The 22,627-nt window shown below is 40.8% G+C and overlaps 1 protein-coding gene across 7 annotated transcripts in view; it reads left to right on the top strand.

Moving 5' to 3' along the window:
- The window catches only part of RFX4 (regulatory factor X4), a 179,653-nt gene that overhangs the window by 135,820 nt on the left and 21,206 nt on the right, over positions 1-22,627 (top strand). For 5 of the 7 annotated variants that reach the window (XM_001161826.7, XM_009426155.5, XM_509336.8 and 2 more), the window contains 4 exons: positions 1,023-1,117; positions 1,822-1,939; positions 13,202-13,321; positions 13,989-14,150. In XM_001161826.7, the coding sequence (XP_001161826.2) occupies positions 1,023-1,117; positions 1,822-1,939; positions 13,202-13,321; positions 13,989-14,150 (495 nt within the window). The remainder of the gene's footprint in view (positions 1-1,022; positions 1,118-1,821; positions 1,940-13,201; positions 13,322-13,988; positions 14,151-22,627) is intronic. The other 2 variants (XM_016924105.4, XM_054663492.2) reach the window with 1 other exon arrangement.

Raw genomic sequence — 22,627 nt, forward strand, 5'->3', positions numbered from 1 at the left:
AGTGAAACCCCGTCTGTACTAAAGATACAAAAAAAAAAAAAAAATTAGCCGGGTGTGGTGGCGGGCACCTGTAGTCCCAGCTACTCGGGAGGCTGAGGCAGGAGAATAGCGTGAACCTGGGAGGCGGAGCTTGCAGTGAGCCGAGATTGCGCCACTGCACTCCAGCCTGGGCAACAAGGCGAGACTCCATCTCAAAAACAAAAAACAAAAAACAAAAAAAAGCACTTCCAGATTCAGTTATCTGACTTAAAGTGAAGACAGGTTGTAAAGTGGTAGGATTATCTCTCTAATGAGGAAACTGAGGGGCAGAGAGACTGTTTCACTTACTCAGCAAGTATCTATTAAGCACCTACTACATGCCACACAGAGAGGCTGCTTGCCTGGTACAGTTGTGGTCCAGAAACATTTGAATTATCACATGTGCCCTACCCTGGGCAGAGAGCAAGAGAGCAGCAATGCCTCATTCAAGCAAGAATTTGTTGGGTAACAACTATGTCACAGATAATGCACCAGCTAATGAAGATATCAGACAAAGAACTAGCAGGGAGACACACATGCCCACCCAACTATGCCACAGTGCCATTAGTCATATAATAAAGGTAGAAAACCGATAATAAAGTGCTATGTGAGTGCAGAGGAGGGGTGATCAGTTCTGCGGGCAAGGGGCATGGAAGGTTAAAGGGATTTCATACCAGGGCCATTTCAGCTGGGACATGAGGAACCAAGTAGTGGGAAAAGCCTGAAAAAAAAGACTAAGGCTATGAAAAAAGCAGGGCTTGCTGGCGGAATGGCAAGTAATATAGGATAGCCACAGTTTAACATGTTCACAGGCATGGAAGATGATCTTGGAAAGGTAAGTTGGGGCATGTTTTATAAAGTCTTGAATGCTCTGCTAAGACCTTGGAGTTTTATTTATTTAAAGTTTTACTTTATTCAAAGTTTTGTTCCTCTGTTCTTTTAAGACGTAGCTCTTGTTAAATACAACTGCAGTGATGCGTGTGGGGTTCTCCTTTGTTTGACAGTATATCAGGAGTTTGACCATCTCTTGGAGGAGCAGTCTCCCATCGAGTCCTACATTGAGTGGCTGGATACCATGGTTGACCGCTGTGTTGTGAAGGTTGGTAAACCGGCACCTAGCGGGCAGCCTTGGGCCCTGCAGCCCACCACTGCCCTCTGTGAACTTGGCCAAGACAAAGCCCTATGGTGAGCTATCTGAACAGGGTTTTGAGGAGAGGCCCCAGGAGGTGGAGGGGTCAGGAGGCAGGACTCTTGAGTCTTCCATCCCTGATTCAACCAGGTCAGCATCTCTTTTATCTGCTGTATACACTGAGTCTTGGCATAAGATTTCATTTTTTAAAGTTTTTTTGCTTCTACAAACAAAACAAAAACCATTGCTCCATAGCATAGACTTTGAAGACCATAAGCCTTCCTGTCATTTTTCTGTATTTATTTATTTATTTTTGAGACAGGGTCTCACTTTGTTGCCCAGGCTGGAGTGCAGTGGTGCGATCACAGCTCACTGCAGCCTTGACCTCCCCAGGCTCATGTGATCCTCCCACCTCAGCCTCCTGAGTAGCTGGGACTACAGGGGTGTGCCACCATTCCCAGCTAATTTTTGTATTTTTTGTAGAGATGGGGTTTCTGCCACGTTGCCCAGGCTGGTCTCAAACTCCTAGGCTCATGCGATCATCCGCCCACCTTGGCCTCCCAAAGTGCTGGGATTACAGGCGTGAGCCACTTCAACCGGCCTCATTTTTCAAAGAGACAGTAATAAATGAAAGGTCAAGTCGACCACTATTAAAGCCATTTACTTTCTTGTAGGTGGCTGCCAAGAGACAAGGGTCCTTGAAGAAAGTGGCCCAGCAGTTCCTCTTGATGTGGTCCTGTTTCGGCACAAGGGTGATCCGGGACATGACCTTGCACAGTGCCCCCAGCTTCGGTAAGGCCACCCCAGCCCTCCCCGTCTCCAAACACTTTTTCCTCTGGGCTCCGTGCCCAGAGGAATCTACCACAGTCTAACTTGCTCTTTCTGCAAGGTCATCACCCTGAAACACATCTGTTCTGGGGAGACATGACATTGTTAGGACTTTCAGGGAGACAGATGGCATTACATGCTAAAGGTGGAGTATCAATCTGAAAATGAGTGGTTTTGCCCACAGATAGTACTATCTGAGCTTAAAGAAGAATAAATTGCAGTGGCTGTACTCCCCATGCCTAGATGTCCCCAGTGATTGCTGCTTCCAAAGCACAATTTCATAGAATCCCGTATTTGTGCACTTCCCAAGACTGGGCACATGAAGAAACCTCTGAGTTTGAACACTTGCAAATGGCTTGATTGACCATACTCTTGCTGTGGGCAGATGACCTTAAGTTTTCTTTAAAAATGTACTCTAGTCTAATCCCTAAAAGAGGGCATTTGCATTCACTTTCTCTTTTGTTTCACTGACCCTTTAAGTCTTCATCACCTCCAGGAGATATCCCCACCTCAAGTCTTCATCTGCTGCTTTCTAGTATAACAGGGCTTGAAATCTCTGCCCAAAGGTACTGATAACAGTCTCTGCGGGCAGCAACCTGATTACTGAATCGGGGTGAATGTTATGCTACATTGTAGGACAGTTTTCTACTTTTCACCAGAAAGAAAGCAGTATGTACTGAGTCCAGGTCATCATTGGCAAACTGAGATGGGACTTTTAGGCATTATCCAGACATTTGAAATCCCAAAACATTTTGGTTTCAATTTTCTAGGCATTTCGGCAAAGGGGCATTGGTAAATTTTCTGGGTAATTGCTTCAGTTCTCTATTTCCCTTTGCAAGTAAGGGTTGTGGTTTTGTTTCTCATTATCTCCAATTAAGCCAATCAGCTCTGGGTTTTGCTGTGGGTTTAATTTGACACTTTTCCATCTAGCTTTTTATGGTCTTGTCACCATTTTCCAGTTGTGCTATACAACGAAGTAAATATGTGGGAAAACAAAGAAGGCACTATTTTTTCTAAACAGCCCTGTCCATGAAAGACTGTGTTTACCCACTTGGAGAAGTGTTTTGTTGTGGATTTCTTTAATCTCAGCATTGGAAGGTTCTCTGAACCTGCCTGCACCATGGCTACAGATGGAAATTCTCTTTGAGCTGTATATGGAAATGCTCTGCTGACTGCTACCTGGGCAGTGCCATCAGGCATGGCATTTTGATGACTTCCAGTTCAGCACAGTTAGTGTTAGCACATGTTACCTCTAGCTCTGGAAAAATCATTCATGCAGAACTGTTTTCCCTTAAGTGAACTGTTGGAAAATATTTGAGATTTCTTCATTGCTTCCAAGTCAGAGAATCAACAATATCACACACACACACACATATCCACATCCACACAGCGAGCATCCTCTCCATGCTTTATCCTTTACTCTTCAATTTGCTTATTCTTATACTGACCACGTATGGTAGCAGGTGCCTTTCATTAGACAGGGAAAGTAATTCCCTTGCAATATTCTTTGAAATTCATCTGTGCTTACTGAGTTAACAGTCAATGTAAAAAAGAAAGCTTGAGCAGGAGAATGATTAGGCTTTTATGAATGGGTTGAATTTATTACTAAGAAATATGGTTCCTTGAAATGTGTTTCTTTTTGAACCACACACTCTTTTGGGATAGATATACTGGAAACTCAGGCAAATGGCAAAAAAAGATGATCACAAATCACTTAGAAAAGGAGAAAAAGAGATATTAACCCAGTCTCAGTTTTACAGTATTTTTCAACCCTGAGTGGGTTGAAATAATACCTGTCTCCAAGTCCATTTAGCAAACTATCTGAAATGGCCCAGCTCATCTGACTCATTGTTGAATTTTGCAGCTTGGGGTGACAGGCAAGTTAAAAGAGTTTGCGGCAGACAAAAGCCCAGCTCCCCCTTTCTGCTTGTATATGTCAAAGACCCAGTTGGTGGTTGTGTTTGGGTCATGTGTTCCCTGTATGAAAACAGCTAATTAGGAAAAAGAGCCCTCTGTTCCTTGGTCCCCTCCCCCAGCCACAGGGGCCAGCTCTATATATCTTATAACTCCCACATGGTCCTTGTCGCTGTGAATGGGTACAGGGTTTGTGTGTCCGCGTAGCAGGCTGACCATTACAATGATCGTGTGGAATATCACAATGATCCCGTAGGGGACTCTATCACCTCTTCCCAGAACAGCCTCTTTCAAAGGTAGTTGACTCCTTTCTTCTCCTTAATTCCTTTTCACTCTCTTCTCCTTAATTCTTTTTCACTGAAAGAACCTATGCTGTGAACTAAAGTAGCCAGACTTTCTTTCTTTGCTGCAAGCAGTGTTTCTAGCAAAATTAGTTACCAAAGGTAGGCTATCAGGCAAACTTTTAGTCCTAATGAAGCAGAGCAAATCAAAGTTTTGTTTTTAAAAAACACCATCTTTTTAGTCGACTGATCTGATTTCAGTTCCTAGAGTACCTAGATCTCAAGTTGGTGCCAGCGCCTTTACCTTTTCATTCTGGGTTTTCAGCAAATGCCTGCTTATCTCACTGTTATGAACATCTGGAAGGTAATAATAGTTCCCGGAAGTACTCCAGCATATATCAGTTTAAAAAGCAGCCTGGGTGTGACAGCTGAGGGGCACAATTGCACAACACTTCCACGGTTTCACTTTTTTACACACCTGTTGTCTGACCTAGCATCAAAGCTCACTCACTTGGGCAGGGCTGGGGAGACCATGTGGGCATGTGTCAGGGAGCGGCTCCCAGAACGAGAGGCCATGACCAAGCCTTCCCAACTGCTTCTCTATGCTTAGATGGCCTGGCCCAGCTCTCTTTTAGGCAGAATCTGCTAAATTGCAGGACCTTAATGTTCGCAATGTCATTCAGGCCCCCACCAAGCACTAAGAGACAGGAATTGCTTTCCCTGTAGTCAGGAGTGGAAGTAAAAACCCAGAGAAGAGAAGACTTGCCTATGGACTCAGGGAAGTGGCAGATTGAATTCAACCCGCAATTGTTCCCATGCTAAAGCTGGAGTTTTTTTCTGCCATGCTACACTGCCACCACCTCATTTACCTTTCTTTAGGTAAAAGAAAATTAATAACAACACAGAAACATGTATTGAGGGCCGAATATACTTTAGACATTACATTTTCTCAATTACTTCTCACACAACCCTGTGAGGTCTGAATTACTGCCCTCAATATGACAGACGAGGAAGCTGAGGTAGTACTTGAAGGATTTGCTTAACATTAGAGGTAAGAATGAAGCAAAGACAAGATAATGATGACTATTATAAGAAATATTTTGGAAGCACATACTATCATTGAATTCTTGCATTAACTCTGCAATGTAGGTAATAATAGACACTTTCTAAAGAGGTGAGAAGGGAGCTTGGAGAATTTCCTTGCACAAGATCAATGCAGCAAATGTCAGAATTCTGTTTCAAAATCAAACCTGCCTGACCGCAAAGCCCATTCCTTTTTGATTATCACAATTAAGGCAAATACTCTGGGCTCAGATGCATGCCACAATAGAGCTAGAAAAATTTATTTAATCCACATTGATGGTATTAATATTTTTAAAATATCCATGGATTAAGATTTAAAAATTTAAAGCTATGAGAGAAAAGAATAATTATTAGACTGTCATGAGCAGTAAGAGATGCCAGAAGACAATGGAGTAATATCTTTTAAGTGTTGAGAACAAAGAACTGTCAACTATTATTCAAGAGTGAGGGCAAAATAAAGACATAATCAGTTATACAAAGACAGAATTTGGCACCCACAGATGTTCACTTAAAAAAACAACAACAAAAAACTATTAAAGGATGCATTTCAGCTGGGCGCGATGGCTCACACCTGTAATCCTAGCACTTTGGGAGGTGGATTCCCTGAGGTCAGGAGTTTGAGACCAGCCTGGACAACATGGTGAAACCCCGTCTCTACTAAAAATACAAAAATTAGCCGGGTGTGGTGGCGGGTGCCTATAATCTTAGCTACTCGGGAGGCTGAGGCAGGAGAATCGCTTGAACCCACGGGGGCAGAGGTTGCAGTGAGTCGAGATGGCACCACTGAACTCCAGCCTGGGTGATGGAGCGAGACTCCATCTCAAAAAAAAAAAAAAAAAAGCCATAGCTGAGGTCTAGAATACAAGAAACAACAATGTTCTAGTTATTGTTGCCATTGCTGTGTAATAAATTACCTAGGCTTAATGGCTTTAAGACAACCATTTTGTTATGTTTATGGATTTTGCAAGTCAGGATCATGTGTCAGCTCACAGTTCCACGTGCAAGTGCCCCAAATGTGAAGTCACTTTGCTTTTATGATCCCTTCTTAGATACAGTGTAACTTCCCTCATACTCTATTGGTCAAAGGCAGTCCCAAGCCTACCATGACTCAAGGAGGCGCACAGACCCCAATTGTTAATGGACGGCACACCAAAGAATTTAGGGACCCTGTTTTAAGATGAAAGAAATTTAAAAATATGTAAACATATTTAATTAACTATTGAATGTAATTTAAAAACTAAAAACTAATTTGTATATGTGTTTTAAAAAGTTAAAAATAAGTTCTAGGTAAAACTATAACATGGAGTAATGAGAAGAGAATCTTCAAGGAACAGTTAAAGCATGCTAATGTCTTTGTCTTTTTTAGGAATACTAGGTAACTTTAGGCTTTGTTGGAGAAATTTACAGTTTGGATTTAATAAATGTTTAGCATATATGTTAATAAATTAAGGTATCATTACTAAAAGAACACAATCATGATTTATGGAGGAAAATGGAAAAATATGAAAACTTAAGAGACAAAACGTTAAATGGAAAAGAAGAATTGAGAAGATAAAAGCAGCATAGAAAATGGATGGCAAATGAAAGCACAAAATAGCATGGTAGAAATAAAGACCAAATGATAATCACAATAAAGGAGAAAGTCTCTTCCTCCAAAAAAAATTAAGCATAAATGTTTTTATAGGCAAGTTTAACTAAACTTATAAAAAATGTAAAATCTTTAGTCTATGAAAATAAACATGAAAATCAATATTTCAGAGAATAAAAGAAAAGAAGAGGCCAGACGAAGTGGCTCACACCTGTAGTCCCAGCACTTTGGGAGGATGAGGCAGGCAGGCAGATCACGAGGTCAGGAGTTCGAGACCAGCCTGACCAACATGGTGAAACCCCGTCTCTACTAAAAATACAAAAATTAGCCGGGCATGTTGGCACGCACTGTAATCCCAGCTACTTGGGAGGCTGAGGCAGGAGAATTGCTTGATCCCGGGAGGCAGAGGTTGCAGTATGCTGAGATCGTGCCACTGCACTCCAGCCTGGGCAACAGAGCAAGACTCCATCTAAAAAAAAAAAAAAAAGAAAGAAAAAAAGGAAAAAAAAAAAGAAGAAGAAAATCTGTTTTCAGTGACTGCAAAGTTTAGGACATCCTGGCCCAGCCTAGGATGTCTGATCTCATTGTCCTCAGTGCTGCTTTGCCCACCTCATTCCCTTCAATAAAATGGTTTGACCTGCCCCCGCAAAATAAGGAAATGATTGTATTCTTTTAGTAATGATACCTTAATTTATTAACATATATGCTAAACATTTATTAAATCCAAACTATGAATTTCTCCAATGAAGTCAAAAATTACTTAGTATTCCTAAAAAAGACAAAGACCTTAGCATACTTTATTCCTTGAAGATTCTCTTCTCATTACTTCGTGTTATATTTTTACCTAGAACTTATTTTTAACTTTTTAAAACACATATACAAATTAGTTTTTAGTTTTTAAATTACATTCAAAATAAAGAAATATACAACTCATTTTACAAAGCTAACATAATCTCGATTTCAAAATCTGGCAAGAAAAGCAGAGGAAAAGAAAATTATGACTCAACCACACTTTTTTTTTGAGACAGAGTCTCACTCTGTTATCTAGGTTGGAGTGCAGTGGTGCAATGTCGGCTCACTGCAACCTCCGCCTCCCGGGTTGAAGCGATTCTCATGCCTCAGCCTCCCAAGTAGCTGGGATTACAGGTGTGTACCACCACGCCCAGCTAATTTTTGTATTTTTAGTAGAGAGGGGGTTTCACCATGTTGGCCAGGCTGGTCAGGAACTCCTGACCTCAAGTGATCCACCCACCTCAGCCTCCCAAATTGCTGGGGTTACAAGCATGAGTCACCACACCCAGCCTACACACATTTTTTCCATAGGTGAAAAAAATTCTAAATAAAACACTAGCAGCTCAAATTTAGTGGCAAAATTTTTTAAATCGATATTAGACTATGCCAAAAATCCTAGTAGGAAAAATTACCAATTAACATACTATATTAATAAAAAGAGAAGAATCATAAAATCATCATTATAGATACAGAGAAAAAAAGCATTTGATACATTTCAGCTCTCAGGTATGGTTTTTAAAAAACCTTTTAGCAAACTAGGAATAGAAGGGAATTTAATATCTTAAAGGGCATCTACAAGTCTGCAGCAAACATCACACTGAATGGCGAAATGTTAGAAAATTTCCCATTTCTATCACGAAAAGACAGGAATGCCTTCTAATATGATATCTAATAAATATGTACTGGAGGTCCTAGCCAATGCCTTAAGAAAAGAAAATGAAATAGAAGAATTAGAAAGGAAAACACAAAATTGTCTTTATTTATAGATGTCATGATTGCTGGCAAAAGAGAATCCACAAACTAATAGAACCAATAAGAATTCAGTCAAGTTACTGAATTTAGTTTTTTTTTTTTTTTTTTGAGAAAGAGTCTTGCCCTGTTGCCCAGGCTGGAGTGCAATGGCATGACCTCAGCTCACTGCAACCTCCGCCTCCTGGGTTCAAACCATTCTCCTGCCTCAGCCTCCTGAGTAGCTGGGATTACAGGTGCACGCCACCACACCTGGCTAATTTTTTGTATCTTTAGTAGAGACGGAGTTTCACCATGTTGGCCAGCCTTGTCTCGAACTCCTGACATCATGATCTGCCCGCCTCGGCCTCCCAAAGTGCTGGGATTACAGGCATGAGCCACCGCGCCCGGCCCTGAATTCAGTTTTTATAAAATCATTGGCATTCTTAATTTCACTAACTCGAAAATATAACTTAAAACATACACATTCACACAATTCATAATAGCAAAAGAAACTAAAATGTACCTAGAAATAATTCTAACAAAAAATTGGTGGTGATTACACTGGTGTTCATTTTAGAATTCTCTATATTTTTCTATGATGCATATTTTTCATAAGAAAAATGAAATGCTTTGATTCTACCAAATGCAATCAACTATATTACCATATAACAATAACAAAATAAAATCTCCTTTTGTCTCTAATCCTAATGCCTTTTTCCATAACAGGCTCTGCTGCTCCCTAGCTCTGTGACTTTAAGCAAGTTATTCAAGCCCTCTGAGCCTTCATGTCCTCATGTATTAACTGAAGATAATACCTTCTTTGCAGTGTTGTTGAGAAGTTAAAAGAGCTTACTTAGCGCGGTGCATATGGAAGTAGTCAATGCTTGCCTATTTGATTCATACATCTAACACATATCCATTGAGTCTCTATTGTGTGCCTGGCAATGTTGTAGTCACTGGGTATAAAGCACTGGCCAAGACAGAAAAATCTCTGCAAGATAGAGCTTACAATCTAGTGGAGGAGGCATGCAATAACAATTAAGTTAAATACAGGTTATAGTATTTAACTTCGATGGTGAGAAATGCTAAGGAGATAAATAAAGTGGGATGTTCGCTGTAACTGCCTCTCTCCTCTTGTCTTTGGTGTCTCTCTGTCTCTCTCATCAGTCTTTCTGTATCTCTTTTTCATTTTCCTGTCTTCATCGATATTCACTATCCTCATCGCTGTGACACTCTGGTACTGAACTGTTTACTGCCCAATAATCTTAATGATTAATTTCTGCTTAGTAAGAACACTTAGCTTCTGTGGAGTCTGAGACTGAGCTTTATGCCTCCTTTGTACTCAGAGCACTTAGCACAATGGTAAGCAGGTAGCAGTAGCTCTACAAACTCTTGTTGTTTGAAGGATTAAAATTTAGAATGGAAAATTAACAGACAAACTGGTAGCTGATCAGAGGCATTAATGAAGAGAGCTTGAAGGCCCATGTCAAATCCACACTTTCCCTAAAGTACCGGCTTCCAAGTTCAGCTCTGATGTTTTCTTAGAGTAATCTTAGGCAAGTTTCTTCACCTCATCAGATCTTTGTTTCCTTGTCTTATAAAACAAGAGGATGGTATAAAATGATTTCCAAGTTGTTTGTTCATCCTAAAACTACTGGTTTGGATTTTTATCATCCAAGCTTTCCATGCTAATTCATTATTTCATAGTACATTTCTCTCTTTCTATCCATGTTGACTTTAGATCAACATCCCAGCAAATAATTTCTTCATTTTGGAGACCCTTTCCTTATTTGATGCTATCTTTTGACTTGTTTGACTCTATGAACAAAACAATCATGTCATGGGATCTTAGAACATAGCAGCAAAAGGGATCTTAGCAATAATAATAATAGCTACCAATTATTAAGCATGTAATATATACTTTTACTCATTTTAGTACTTCTGTAATGTACATTTTACTGTCCTTTTGGAGAGCTGTAGCACACAACGATTGAGGAGCAACTTCAGAATCAGACAGTCCAGGGTTCAAGTCTTGGTTCTGCCACTTAATGACTGTGTGACATTAGACAGCTACTTTACCTCCCTAAGCCTCACTTTCTTCCTTTGTAAAAGGAAAGTATCACTTATCTCACATGGTTGTGATGAGGATTAAATGCCAAAATAAATCTCTGGTGGTTTACACAGTGGCTGCCACAGAGGCAGAGGTCAATAAATGTCAGATTTTGTTTTCAGTATTTATAAGGATTAGGGATGGTAAAGGAACTCATCTAAAGTCTAAGCTACTAAGTGGCAGAGCTAGGATCTCAACCTGGGCAGTTTGATCAACAGCGCATGTAATTACCCACACAGTGCTGTACCTCCTCAGTGGTTCACAGGATCCCATTTCAGAGAAACAGTTGGAAAGTTTAGTTTTAGAGACTGCATCTCACAATGATTGAGCAGAACCTGGACTTTGCTGAATACCAAATGGCATTGAAAAACAGACATAGTACTGGAGATGGAAGAAGGATGTGAAGGAGGTGCAGGACAGTAGACCTTGGCCTTGAGCTCTGTGGGAACAAGGACAGGAGTTTATGGCAGGCTGTAGAGAGAGGGGGTCATGTTCATGACCTGCTGAGCATCTAGTGGCCTTACAGTTAAGCCAGGGATCTTCCTCTCTAGCCTTTCTAGACCAAAAGAATTAACTGATCTGAGATGAAGGGTGTGGGTGTATACAGAAGCCAGGTGCAGTTAAGGAGAAAATACATAAATTTCACCAAGGAGTGCTCCACAAGCCCCCAACTAGCCTCCATTACCTTATGTCTGAGACTTGGAGAGACCTAGCTCCCAGCTCAAGTGGCCCCTGTAGGGGCCAAGTCACTTATGCCATCTGGGCCTTATTTTCTCATCTGTGCTATGAACATATTGAACTAAATGACTTATAGGGGAATGGGAACAGATTACGGAGCCAGACCAAACTGAGGCAAATCCCTACTTGATTACTAATGAAGAGACTCATTTCCTCATTGGTAAGGGAGGATAATACCATCTACCTCACAGTTTGTTGTAAGGAAGAAACATATGTTCAGTGCTTAGCAGAGTTTTTGGTACAGAGTAAACACTCAATAAACAGTAGATGTGATGATGATAATAATGGTGATGGTAATGATCCATGATGAAGACAGAATGACAAAAAAAATAATGCCAGAGAGTCCCGTAAAGTCTCTAAAAGGCTGGGCGTGGTGGCTCATGCCTGTAATCCCAGCACCTTGGGAGGCCGAGGTAGGTGGATCACCTGAGGTCAGGAGTTTTAGACCAACCTGGCCAACATGGCGAAACCCATCTCTACTAAAAATACAAAACTTAGCCAGGCGTGGTGGCACGCACCTATCATCCCAGCTACTAGGGAGGCTGAGGCAGGAAAATTGCTTGAACTCGGGAGGCAGAGGCTGCAGTGAGTCAAGACAGCGCCAATGCACTCCAGCCTGGGCAAGGTAGTGAGACTCCGTCTCAAAAAAAAAGTCTCTAAAAAAGCAAACTAGAAGGAAATGGGAAAAAAGCAAACAGTATACTGGTCAGCTTGGAGAGAGGTGAGAAGTTTTGGACATTTTAAAGGGACTGCAGGATATCTACATGGAGATGTCCTATTGGGACCTGGAAACATGGGATGGGAGATAAAGGCTTGGCCCCTCTCTCTGACCCTGGGTCCATGAGGCCTTGATTACAGTAGACATTAACTGAGCCCCTACCGAAGGTGCACCATTCCACTGTGCATGGTAGCAGCGTGACATGCAAAAAAAAGCTGGTTTTGAAATAATGTATTATCTATTAATCGTGTCATCTTGCATAAGTGCTTGGCCTGCAAAATAAGAATAAAAATACCCACCTTGCCACATGGTTGTAGTTATTAAATTAGAGAAGATAAGACTTTGAGCACAGAGACTGGCATATAGGAAAGTCTTTAAAAATGACTGTTCACATTCCCTTTTACAAAATAATCTACTCTAAATTGAAAAATGAAGACTGCCACTTGAAAAGACCAACTATTTTTAATGAATTACCTTTTCTAAGAACCATGTGCTAAATGAGGTCTTGAAAACATTTAGGGAAATAAGTAAATAACTTGTTGCAGATTTAAATTTTCAAATTGGCTCCTAGAATTATGTCAGGTACATTAGTAGATAGCAATACAAGGCAAAGTCCCTGCCATGGACATACTTAAAGTCCAATTGGGGGAATAATACGCTGGTGGAAGAGATAAAAATGAGAGACACTATGTTAATAAATGCCGAAGAGAGTGAGGGGTGCTCACATGAGGATGAGGCCAGTGGGTAAGCAAGAGCTCAGAGATGGCTCGGTGGGTGCCATTTTTTATGGTGTCATACTGATATAACTTCAGCAAGGAAAAGATTCACTTGCCACAAAGTGTTAATGACACTTACCTTATGCCAAGCACTAGGCTAAGGTGAGGATACAGCCAAGAACTGCAACCTATGACCATGAGATCATAATTGAGTGGAAAATTAGACTCTTGAGCAGAGCATTTAGAACACTGTGTAACTTGTGCAGTTGACCAGACAGAGGGGGCATACACGAGACAGCACGACTTACTTTCTGTTTGATCCTTTTTTTCACCAGGGTCTTTTCACCTAATTCACTTAATGTTTGATGACTACGTGCTCTACCTGTTAGAATCTCTGCACTGTCAGGAGCGGGCCAATGAGCTCATGCGAGCCATGAAGGGAGAAGGAAGCACTGGTAAGCCAGCATTTTCCTGGGAATTGCACCACTTGGTAATGTTATTTGTATCCTTACTTCTGTGCTTTATGTTTCTTTAACTCTGTATCTCAAAGAATTTAGTTATGGTGAACAGGTTAAGTGGTATCAAACCAATCATTGTCTTTTTCCTCTTTAAAGTGGGCATGTGGGCTGGGTCTGGTGGCTCACACCTGCAATCCCAGCACTTTGGGAGGCCAAGGCGGGCAGCTCACTTGAGACCAGAGTTCAAGACCAGCCTAGTCAATATGGCAAAACCCCATCTCTACTAAAAATACAAAAAATTAGCTGGGTGTGGTGGTGCACAACTGTAGTCCCAGCTGCTCAGGAGGCTGAGGCACGAGAATCACTTGAACCCGGGAGGCAGAGGTTGCAGTGAGCCGAGAGTGTGCCACTGCACTCCAGCCTGGGTGACAGAGCAAGACTCCATCTCAAAATAAGTAAATAAATAAATAAACAAATTAAATAAAGTGGGCATATTTATATACAGAAATTGCCTTGAGTGTCATGATGGTGATGGGAAACCATCGAAGAGTTTGACAAGAGAGTGACATCACACAGATCAGAATAATATTTCACTTTTTAAAGTCTTTTAGAGACACTTGCCTTTACATTTGGTTTTAAAAACTTACCCTATCTCTATCCACAGCAGAAGTCCGAGAAGAGATCATCTTGACAGAGGCTGCCGCACCAACCCCTTCACCAGTGCCATCGTTTTCTCCAGCAAAATCTGCCACATCTGTGGAAGTGCCACCTCCCTCTTCCCCTGTTAGCAATCCTTCCCCTGAGTACACTGGCCTCAGCACTACAGGTAATGGAAAGTCCTTCAAAAACTTTGGGGAGTTAATGTTTGAAGAAAGGGCTTTCTGCCAGCCTGGGCAACATAGTGAGACTTCATTTCCACACACTCAAAAAGCCAGACATCTTGGCTCACACCTGTAGTCCCAGCTACTTGGGAGGCTGAGGTGGGAGGATTGCTTGAGCCCAGGAGCTACGATCGCACCACTGCATTCTAGCCTTGGTGATACAGTGAGACCCTGTCTCAAAAAAAGAAAAAAAGGGCTTTCTGGAAAAACATTCTTCTCCCACAATCTCCAAAAGATAATGCCAAGACCTGGGTATCTTCCTGGATTTGTGAATGACGTACAGGTATTCATTTATTCATTGGTACACATTCTGTATGCTGCTGTTTTCAAGTTGGCAAATTAAGCATATGATAAAATCCCAAAACTAAGCCACTGAATTGACTATAATGCTATATAACGTAAATACACAAACATTCTTGAAAACAAGAAAGGGGACTCTCTGAATCAAAAACTGAGCTGCTTTCTTTTTCTCTGGAAAGGGAGGCAGACAGGAAACTTTACACTAAGCTATGGCAACCGTAAGGAGGCAAGGGCTGTGCTGTGAGTGGGTCTTCAGCTAAGCTAGAGCTGCCGGGCACATAGCATGAGGCTGATGCTACCGTGAGCCTGTGTGGAGGCCCACACAGTCCAAGATATGCACGGGAGTCTCATAAGATTAATTTACAACCAAGAATTACCCAAGCTTGGATACACACCCAAAAGAAGGCAGAGATCCAAACAGATGTTTGTACATCAGTGTTCCTAACAGCATTTCTCACAATAGCCAAAAGGCAGAAACCACTGAAGTGTCTTATCGATGGATGATGGATAAAGAAAATGTGGTATATACATAAATGGAATACTATTGAACCTTGGAAAGCAATGAAATTCTGACTCATGCTACAACTCTGATGAACCTTGAAGACAGTATGCTTAATGAAAGAAGCCAGACACAGAAGGACAAATATATGATTCCATTTATATGAGGTACCTAGAATAGTCAAAGTCACAGACACAGTGAATGGAATGGTGAATGTCAGGGGCTGGAGGGAAGGGAAATGAGGAGTTAGTGTTTAATAGGTACAGAGGTTCAGTATAGGATGATGAAAAAGCTCTGGAGATGGATGGTGGTGATGGTTGCACAACATGGTGAATGTACTTAATGCCATTGAACTGTACACTTGAAAATGGTTAATACTGGGCGTGGTGGCTCATGCCTGTAATCCCAGCATTTTGGGAGGCCGAGGTGGGTGGATCACTTGAGGTCAGGAGTTTGAGACCAGCCTGGCCAACATGGTGAAACCCCATCTCTACTAAAAAATACAAAAATTAGCCGGGCATGGTAGCACATGCCTGTAATCCCAGCTACTAAGGAGGCTGAGGCAGGAGACTTGCTTGAACCCAGGAGGTGGAGGTTGCAGTGAGCCAAGATCACTCCACTGCACTCCAGCCTGGGCATCAGAGCAAGACTCCATCTCAAAAAAAAAAAAGTTAATATGGATATATATTACCACAATTAAAAGTCACCCAAGCATCCGTGGAAGCCCAATTCCATGAAGGAGGAACAACAAACTTAAGAACAGAGAGAGTCTATATCCAAAGGAATGAAGTTATTAGGACAACCTGAAAAGTATTGTTAAGATGAGAACTAAAAAGAAATCAGCCAGGCATGGTGACTCACCCTGTAATCCCAACAGTTTGGGAGGCCAAGGTGGAAGGATGTTTTGAAGCCAAGAGTTCGAGACCAGTCTGGCCAATATATTGAGACCCCATCTCTACACAAACTTTTTTAAAAAGTTAGCTGGGCATGGTGGTGTGCACCTGTGGTGGAGGCTGAGATGGGAGGATCATTTGATCATAGGAGTTCGAGGCTGCCATGAGCTATGATCAGACCACTGCACTCCAGCCTGGGTGATAGCCTGTTTAAAAAAAAAAAGAAGAAGAAGAAGAAGAAAGAAAGGAAAGAAAGAAGAAAAAGAAATCATACCCATGAGAGTCAAGATCTTCAAAAGGAAATATATAATTGTTGAAATAATAATTTCAATAGATAGGTTGAATATTAGAAAATTAGATTCAACTGAAAGAGATCAGTAAACCGAAAGACTGAGCTGAGGAGTTCTCTGATGATGTGGCAAAAAGAAGTAGTAAGTATAAAAGTGATGTTAAGAAAAAGGACTGATAAACTCAGAAATTCTAATATTCATTTAATAAATGTTCCAGAGAAAGAATAGAGAGAAAGTGAAGATGTAATAGCTGAGAGTTTTATAAAATGGAATAAAGACAAGGCTTTTTAGACCAAAAGCTCTCATTGAACATGTGCTGAATAAATGGAAAAAAAAATTACCTCTAAGCCCAATGAAGAAAATCAAAGATAAAAGAAGTCTTACTAGTTTCCCCAAAGAAAATGTATATAACCTCCAAAGAAGAGAGAACCAGACTGATATCAGACTTCTCATTTGCAACATTAGATTCAATACCTGAAACCATACTTTTGAAGTGTAAAGAAAAAAACTGCATTGAAAACTTTGGATCCAGAATCCTATATATGTTTATTCATGTATATATGTACACACATGTATTTTTTTCCCCCCGTGAGGACATTTTATGTACCAAGTCCTGTGCTGGGTGCTATGGGAAATAAATAGATTAATATGCCAAGGCCTTGCTACCAAGAGGGAACACAAGGATAAAGAAAAGTACAGAGACAAGTGTTATGGAAGGAAGAATGTGGTATATGCAATAAGTGAGATATAAACTAATGCTATGAGGTTCCCAAGGAAGGAGAGATTCTATGTGTCTGGAAGTATCAGGGAAGACCTCACAAAGATTCCAGGCTTTGTGGAGTGGAGGGCTTGGTCAGGCTATGATAATTAATTCATTACCTTTCCATCCAAACCTGCTCTACTACCCTCCTGTTACCCAGGCAACAAATACGGGAGTCGGCTTCAAATCTTTCCTCTCCCTCAACTCCTGTATTAGTTAGGGTAGGCTAAGCTGGTGTGACAAATAGATCCAAACACGGGTGGAGTTAACACAACAGAAATCTATTTCATGCTTGAAGACAGTACTGCTAGGGTATTCAGTCATAAAGGAGGCTCTCTGTAATGCAGTCATTTGGAAACACGTGCTCCTTCAATATTAAGCTCCCACATAGCCTAGGGCAGTATTTCCCAAACTGATCCACAGACCAGCAGTATCAGTATCTCTTGGAAACTTATTAGAAATGCTCTTATCTGGTCCTGCTGCAGACCCAATGAATCAGAAACTGTAGGAGCAGAGCCCAGGAATCTTGTTCAGCAAACTTCCAGGTGATTTTGATGCTCACTAGGTTAAGGACCACTGCCTGAGGGCTTTGTTAAGTCTGCAACCAGCTGGCAGAAATGGAAAAAGGGCACGGAGGATGAAAACCGACTCTCTTAAAAGCCCTGGCCTGAAGGTGGCACACGTCACTTCCACTTATATTCCATCAACGAGGACTTAATCACATGGCCTCATGTAACAGCAAGAGAGGCTGGGAAATGTAGAATAGCATGTACCCAGGCAGGGAAAGGGGAACAGCTTTGGGGGCAACAGCGGGCATTCTCCATCACACTTCCCAAGTCCAGTTGTTCTAATACTAATCTAGACTGATCTGTTCCTTCCCATCCCACTTGTGCCTCTGGTTCAGGCCACCCCCACCTCTCATGGACATCCACAGTGACTCTCAAGCTGGTACCCTGCCTCCAGACTCTACTCTGTCCTCTCTCACATTACTCACTAAGTCTCGTTTTCATGAAGCTTGTGCCTCCTCAAAGTGCTGGGGCAAAGAACCCACTGCCTCACTCTAAAAGCCTTAAAGAGCTCTCTTTCTCCTAATCACTTCTCACACTGTTCCTTCTTCTTGGGCTAGCCTCCTTCTACCCTCTGCCTGATAAAATCCTACTCACCTCCTTTGATGTTTCCCTCACCCTCCAAGTTAGAATCTTCCTCCAGAAGATTCTACAGCATGGACTTAATTATATCCTAATTCTATTTAGGACTGTTTCCAGAATAGACTCGGAACTAAAGTTTTTTTTTTTTTTTTTTTTTTGAGGACCAAATAAATAGGGTCAGATTGCTCCATTCAGGAGCATTTACTCATTTACTCACCTATCTATCCATTTCTCCAAAAAATATTTCTCAGGTGGCTTCTATGTGCTAAACACTTTCGGATAGGTGGTGATATAATAGCAAACAATAGAAGTGTGGTCCCCGCCCCCTGGGAGTTTATGTTTAGAGGTTAAGGTTCTTGATGAGCAAACTGACAGTAACAATATAGTGTGAGGAGTGCTAGGTTGGAAGAAGGGTCAGAGTATCATGGGAGCATGAAGGAGAGGGGAGAAAAGGTATTCCAAGTAGAGGCAAGAGAGAGCATGTTATTTTTGGGAAACTTAAAAGTATATATCCCAGAGACTTTTGATTAATTCCTTCCCCAAAGTTTCCTCTCTCTATGGAACTACACCTACTTAGAGAAGGATTGAGCGGATGCTTAAGAAACTGGAAGGACTTGCTATCTTGTGTACTAGCCAATAAACTCAGTGGCCCTCTGTCAGGGACAGCTAAGGAAATTGGATTCTTCAAAGTATTGAAAAGCTGGGTTGTTGATAAATGGCATTAGATCAAGCTTTGATTTCACTTTGGGTACACAGCTAGAGAGCCCTCTTCTGTGGAAATTTAGATTTGAGATCGCCGTATTTGTTTATATAGATGCGCCTCAAACTGTATTTTGTTTTCTGCTTTGAGGAGGAAGAATGTGATCAGGCTCCCACCTCCCTCCCATTTTCTTTCCATAGTGGGTTGTTGTAGTTCCTGCTTAGAAGGCTCAGAAAAAGTACGTGTAGTGAAAAGAATGACTTTGTTCACTGAACATTAAAAGGGAAGAGAATTTCAGTACCATTCGCAGCTCTTCATGCAGCTCTCAGGAGTTCTTCAAAGATTGGGATTACTGGGCAACCATCCTGAGTCTCCTTTCTCCCTAAAGAAAGAGCCATTTACCCAAATAATCCTGCCCAAATATCCCTGTCATCACCAGGGAGACACACACGAGTCTGCTAGTGATAATATTCTAACTTCTGAAATAAACAGGGAAATTATACAAATAAAACAGTTCTGCATTATGAAGCAGAAACCATTTGGATGAAATGTTTCTCAAAGTGTAGCAACATTTCAAATAAGGAGACAGACTCTAAGGGAATAAGGGATGGGAGGGAAGAGTGTGAAAGAAAGATGTCTAGGATCTTCTCATAGTTCTCATCCAGCTAGTGAGTGTGCCTGGCTTTCTTTGAAGCAATGTGGAGGCCTCAAGTTATGGCAGGTGTGATAGACAAGGCCACAGGAATATCATAAATGGCTTCAGATATTTCTGTGCAATGTGTTCAAGAGCCATAAACGTAGCTTCTTAGAAATACAAATGTGAAACAGGTTCTCTTCAGATGATTTTAAGCTTTGAAGATTTTGGCACATTCCAGCTTTGTTCTCAGATATCTCCATGGGGCATTAAAAATGTCATCCTATATAAGACTATGTATGATATTTTTCTCAAGTACCACTTTTGAAATACTCCATTGCTAAATTAGACTGGATCTGGGCATGTAATGTGGGTCATGGTCTTGGAGAAAAGAAACCCAATTTCCTAACAACATGTATGATTATATAGGCATATTATATTATAAAGCACAAACTACCCATGCTAGAAACCTAAATATTAGGAAATCTATTACGGTAGGCTTCTTAAATTTTCATTGAACAATAGTGTAAATTGTAAAACAATTCTGTAAATCTTATAAAATGTATTTGCCATGTTTCTTTTTTTAAAAAAGTCAACTCAGCACACGGTTTTCATGCCCAGTTAATTTTTATTTCTATTTTAAAATTATCGCTTGACTTATATATCCCATCTACTTTCCAAAAAGTTTTGAAGTAGTTTATAATAAAAACAGAAAAATCAATTTCGTAAAAAGGACAAAAACCAGAAAGAAAGAAAGAAAGAAAGAAAAGGTGAGGAAAATTAAATGAAACAATGGTTAGCTTTAAAAATTTATTAAAGTCTTATTAATATGTGAAATTTTATGTGACCCAGTTATTTTTTTGGGTTTCCAGCATATCGTTGATCAGACAATGTGTAAATATTACCAGGTTTGACTTGTTGAGAATCAAGGCCAGTCAAGTACCTGGGACTCTTTAACAAATAAATGTCCCACTTTGGATGGACACTTCTCCATTTTTCAGCTGTGAAAAAGGAACAGTATTATGTGTGCTCGGTGGCACAAAGCTAAAATTAATTCATTGCACATAACCTTTTGGCATCCTTCGATACAAGGACTAGGGAATACAAGGTAGTACAGATAATGAGTTATGACTCACTAGGAAAACAGTCACTCTGCTTATCTGTAGCTACGTCTAGTTCCATGTCCACATTTCTAAATATATTTTATTGACTGTACTTATTAATTGATTTTTTTTAAATGGGGAAAGAAAGGGAAATGAAATAAATTTCAGGTACCTAAAATTAAACCTGATATATGGCCAATTTTGGTTGGGTTTACGGCAATGTCATGATAAGAGGCTGGTTAAAGGATTCCATTCCAACAGATTTCCGCAAGGTAAGATCTAGCCTGTCTGTCCATTTTCTCCCCAAATTTGTAGGCTTGCTACGCTCCCTCATGACCTGGCAAAGTTGGCAAAGTTTAGAAACCTTAACTTTCTTTAAGGAAAACTGGCTCCTTTCCTCCTTGGGAGCATGGCAGGCAGTGCCAAACTGATCAGTCTATTTAACATGACATTGGGCTGCAATTCTTTAATGGCATCTAAAGCAAAACGTTAAGCTCCTACTCTGTCCCATCGGGCCACCGAAGGGTTCTAAAACCTCGTTTATGATGTCATTTTAAGTATTCCCTCCTTCAGCAATGACAATAAAAGTTAACTATTAAACTCATGTTTTCAACTTCCCACCATGGGTTCCCTGCAACACAAAACCAGCAAATTAAATCATTGAGATACTAGGATACTTAATGAAATAAAAGCGAATTCCTCATAAATGGCCCTAACTGTAGAACATCTGGCCTGCCCAGCTGCATTTTCTCTACATCAGTTGAGGATGTAACAAAGATAACCGACCCTTAGTCTTTCCAAATAACAAAAGCCCAGTTATTCTGAGGGCAGCTAAACTGAGTGGGATAGGATGGACACTTCAGCCCTGCCACAGAGTCTGCGATGACTCATTTACAGGACCTCAGAGTTGTCAGTGCTAGTGAATTCCTCCTTCTTTCGTCCCTGCTACTTCCTTTTCTTTAAAGGAATGGAATCACGAAAAATAAGCTGGGATTGAAAATAGATTGTTTAATTGACTCTTTTTTTTGGATCACAAAATCAAATCTTAGCTTGCTGCTGGGACTTTAGGCTCCCTCATTCATTCATTTGTTCATTCATTCAACAAATATATATTTCCTGTCTAATTTGTACCAAATCCTGGGAGTACAGAAGTGAAAAAGAGTCATAGTCACTTCCCGCATGGTACTTACATTCTAGTGGTAAGAGTCAATACAGAAGTAAACTGCCAGGTAAAGGTGTAATTTCAAATGGTCAAAGTGCTATGTGTGAAAATAATAGTGTGCTATGAAAAAGTATAAAGTGGGGACGCATCTTAGTTGGTGGTCAGAGAATGCCTCCCTGACAAGGTGACATTTATCTGAGACCTGAAGTTTTACAAGGAGCCAGCTACATAGAGGTTGCGGAGGGAAAAAGAACTTTCTATGCGACGGGGAAAAGCATGTGCATAGGCCTCAGGCAGCAAAGAGCTTGGCATAGTGGGAACTGACAAATGTGTATAATAAATAAGGAAGAGAGTGGCAGGAGAGGAAGTTGCAGAGATTGGCAGAGGCTAGATTATGCAGCAACATAAGAAGGAACTGATTCATTTGCTGCCCCTGGTCAGTTCTGTCAATCAGATTTTGACCATGGAACTATTGGTAAAGTGTAACTCAAACAGATGAGGTTTCTAGCTTCAATAGGAGGTCTCTTTAGACACAGCTGTCTTAAGGATAGATAATAGCCAATGACGGAGGTTGCAGTGAGCCAAGATTGCGCCACTGGCACTCCAGCCTGAATGACAGAGTGAGACTCTGTCTCAAAAAACAAAAAAAAGATGATAGCCAATGACATACCTAGAGATACAGGTAAATATCAATATATAGTCTTCTTTCCCTGTCTCAGTCATGAAGATTACAGGAAATGCTTGTTTAGTAGCAAATCCTGTCAAGCAACATCGTCCAAATAGAACTTTCTGTGATGAGATGGAAATTTTTTCTATCTTAGCTATCCAAAACAGTAGCCATTAGCCACCTGTGGCTATTAAGCACTTCAAATGTGGCTAGTGGAATTAAGAAACTGAATTTTAAATTGTATTTAGTTTTAATTCATTTAAATT

Source organism: Pan troglodytes, chromosome 10, assembly GCF_028858775.2.
Source record: "Pan troglodytes isolate AG18354 chromosome 10, NHGRI_mPanTro3-v2.0_pri, whole genome shotgun sequence".
Taxonomy (NCBI): domain Eukaryota; kingdom Metazoa; phylum Chordata; class Mammalia; order Primates; family Hominidae; genus Pan; species Pan troglodytes.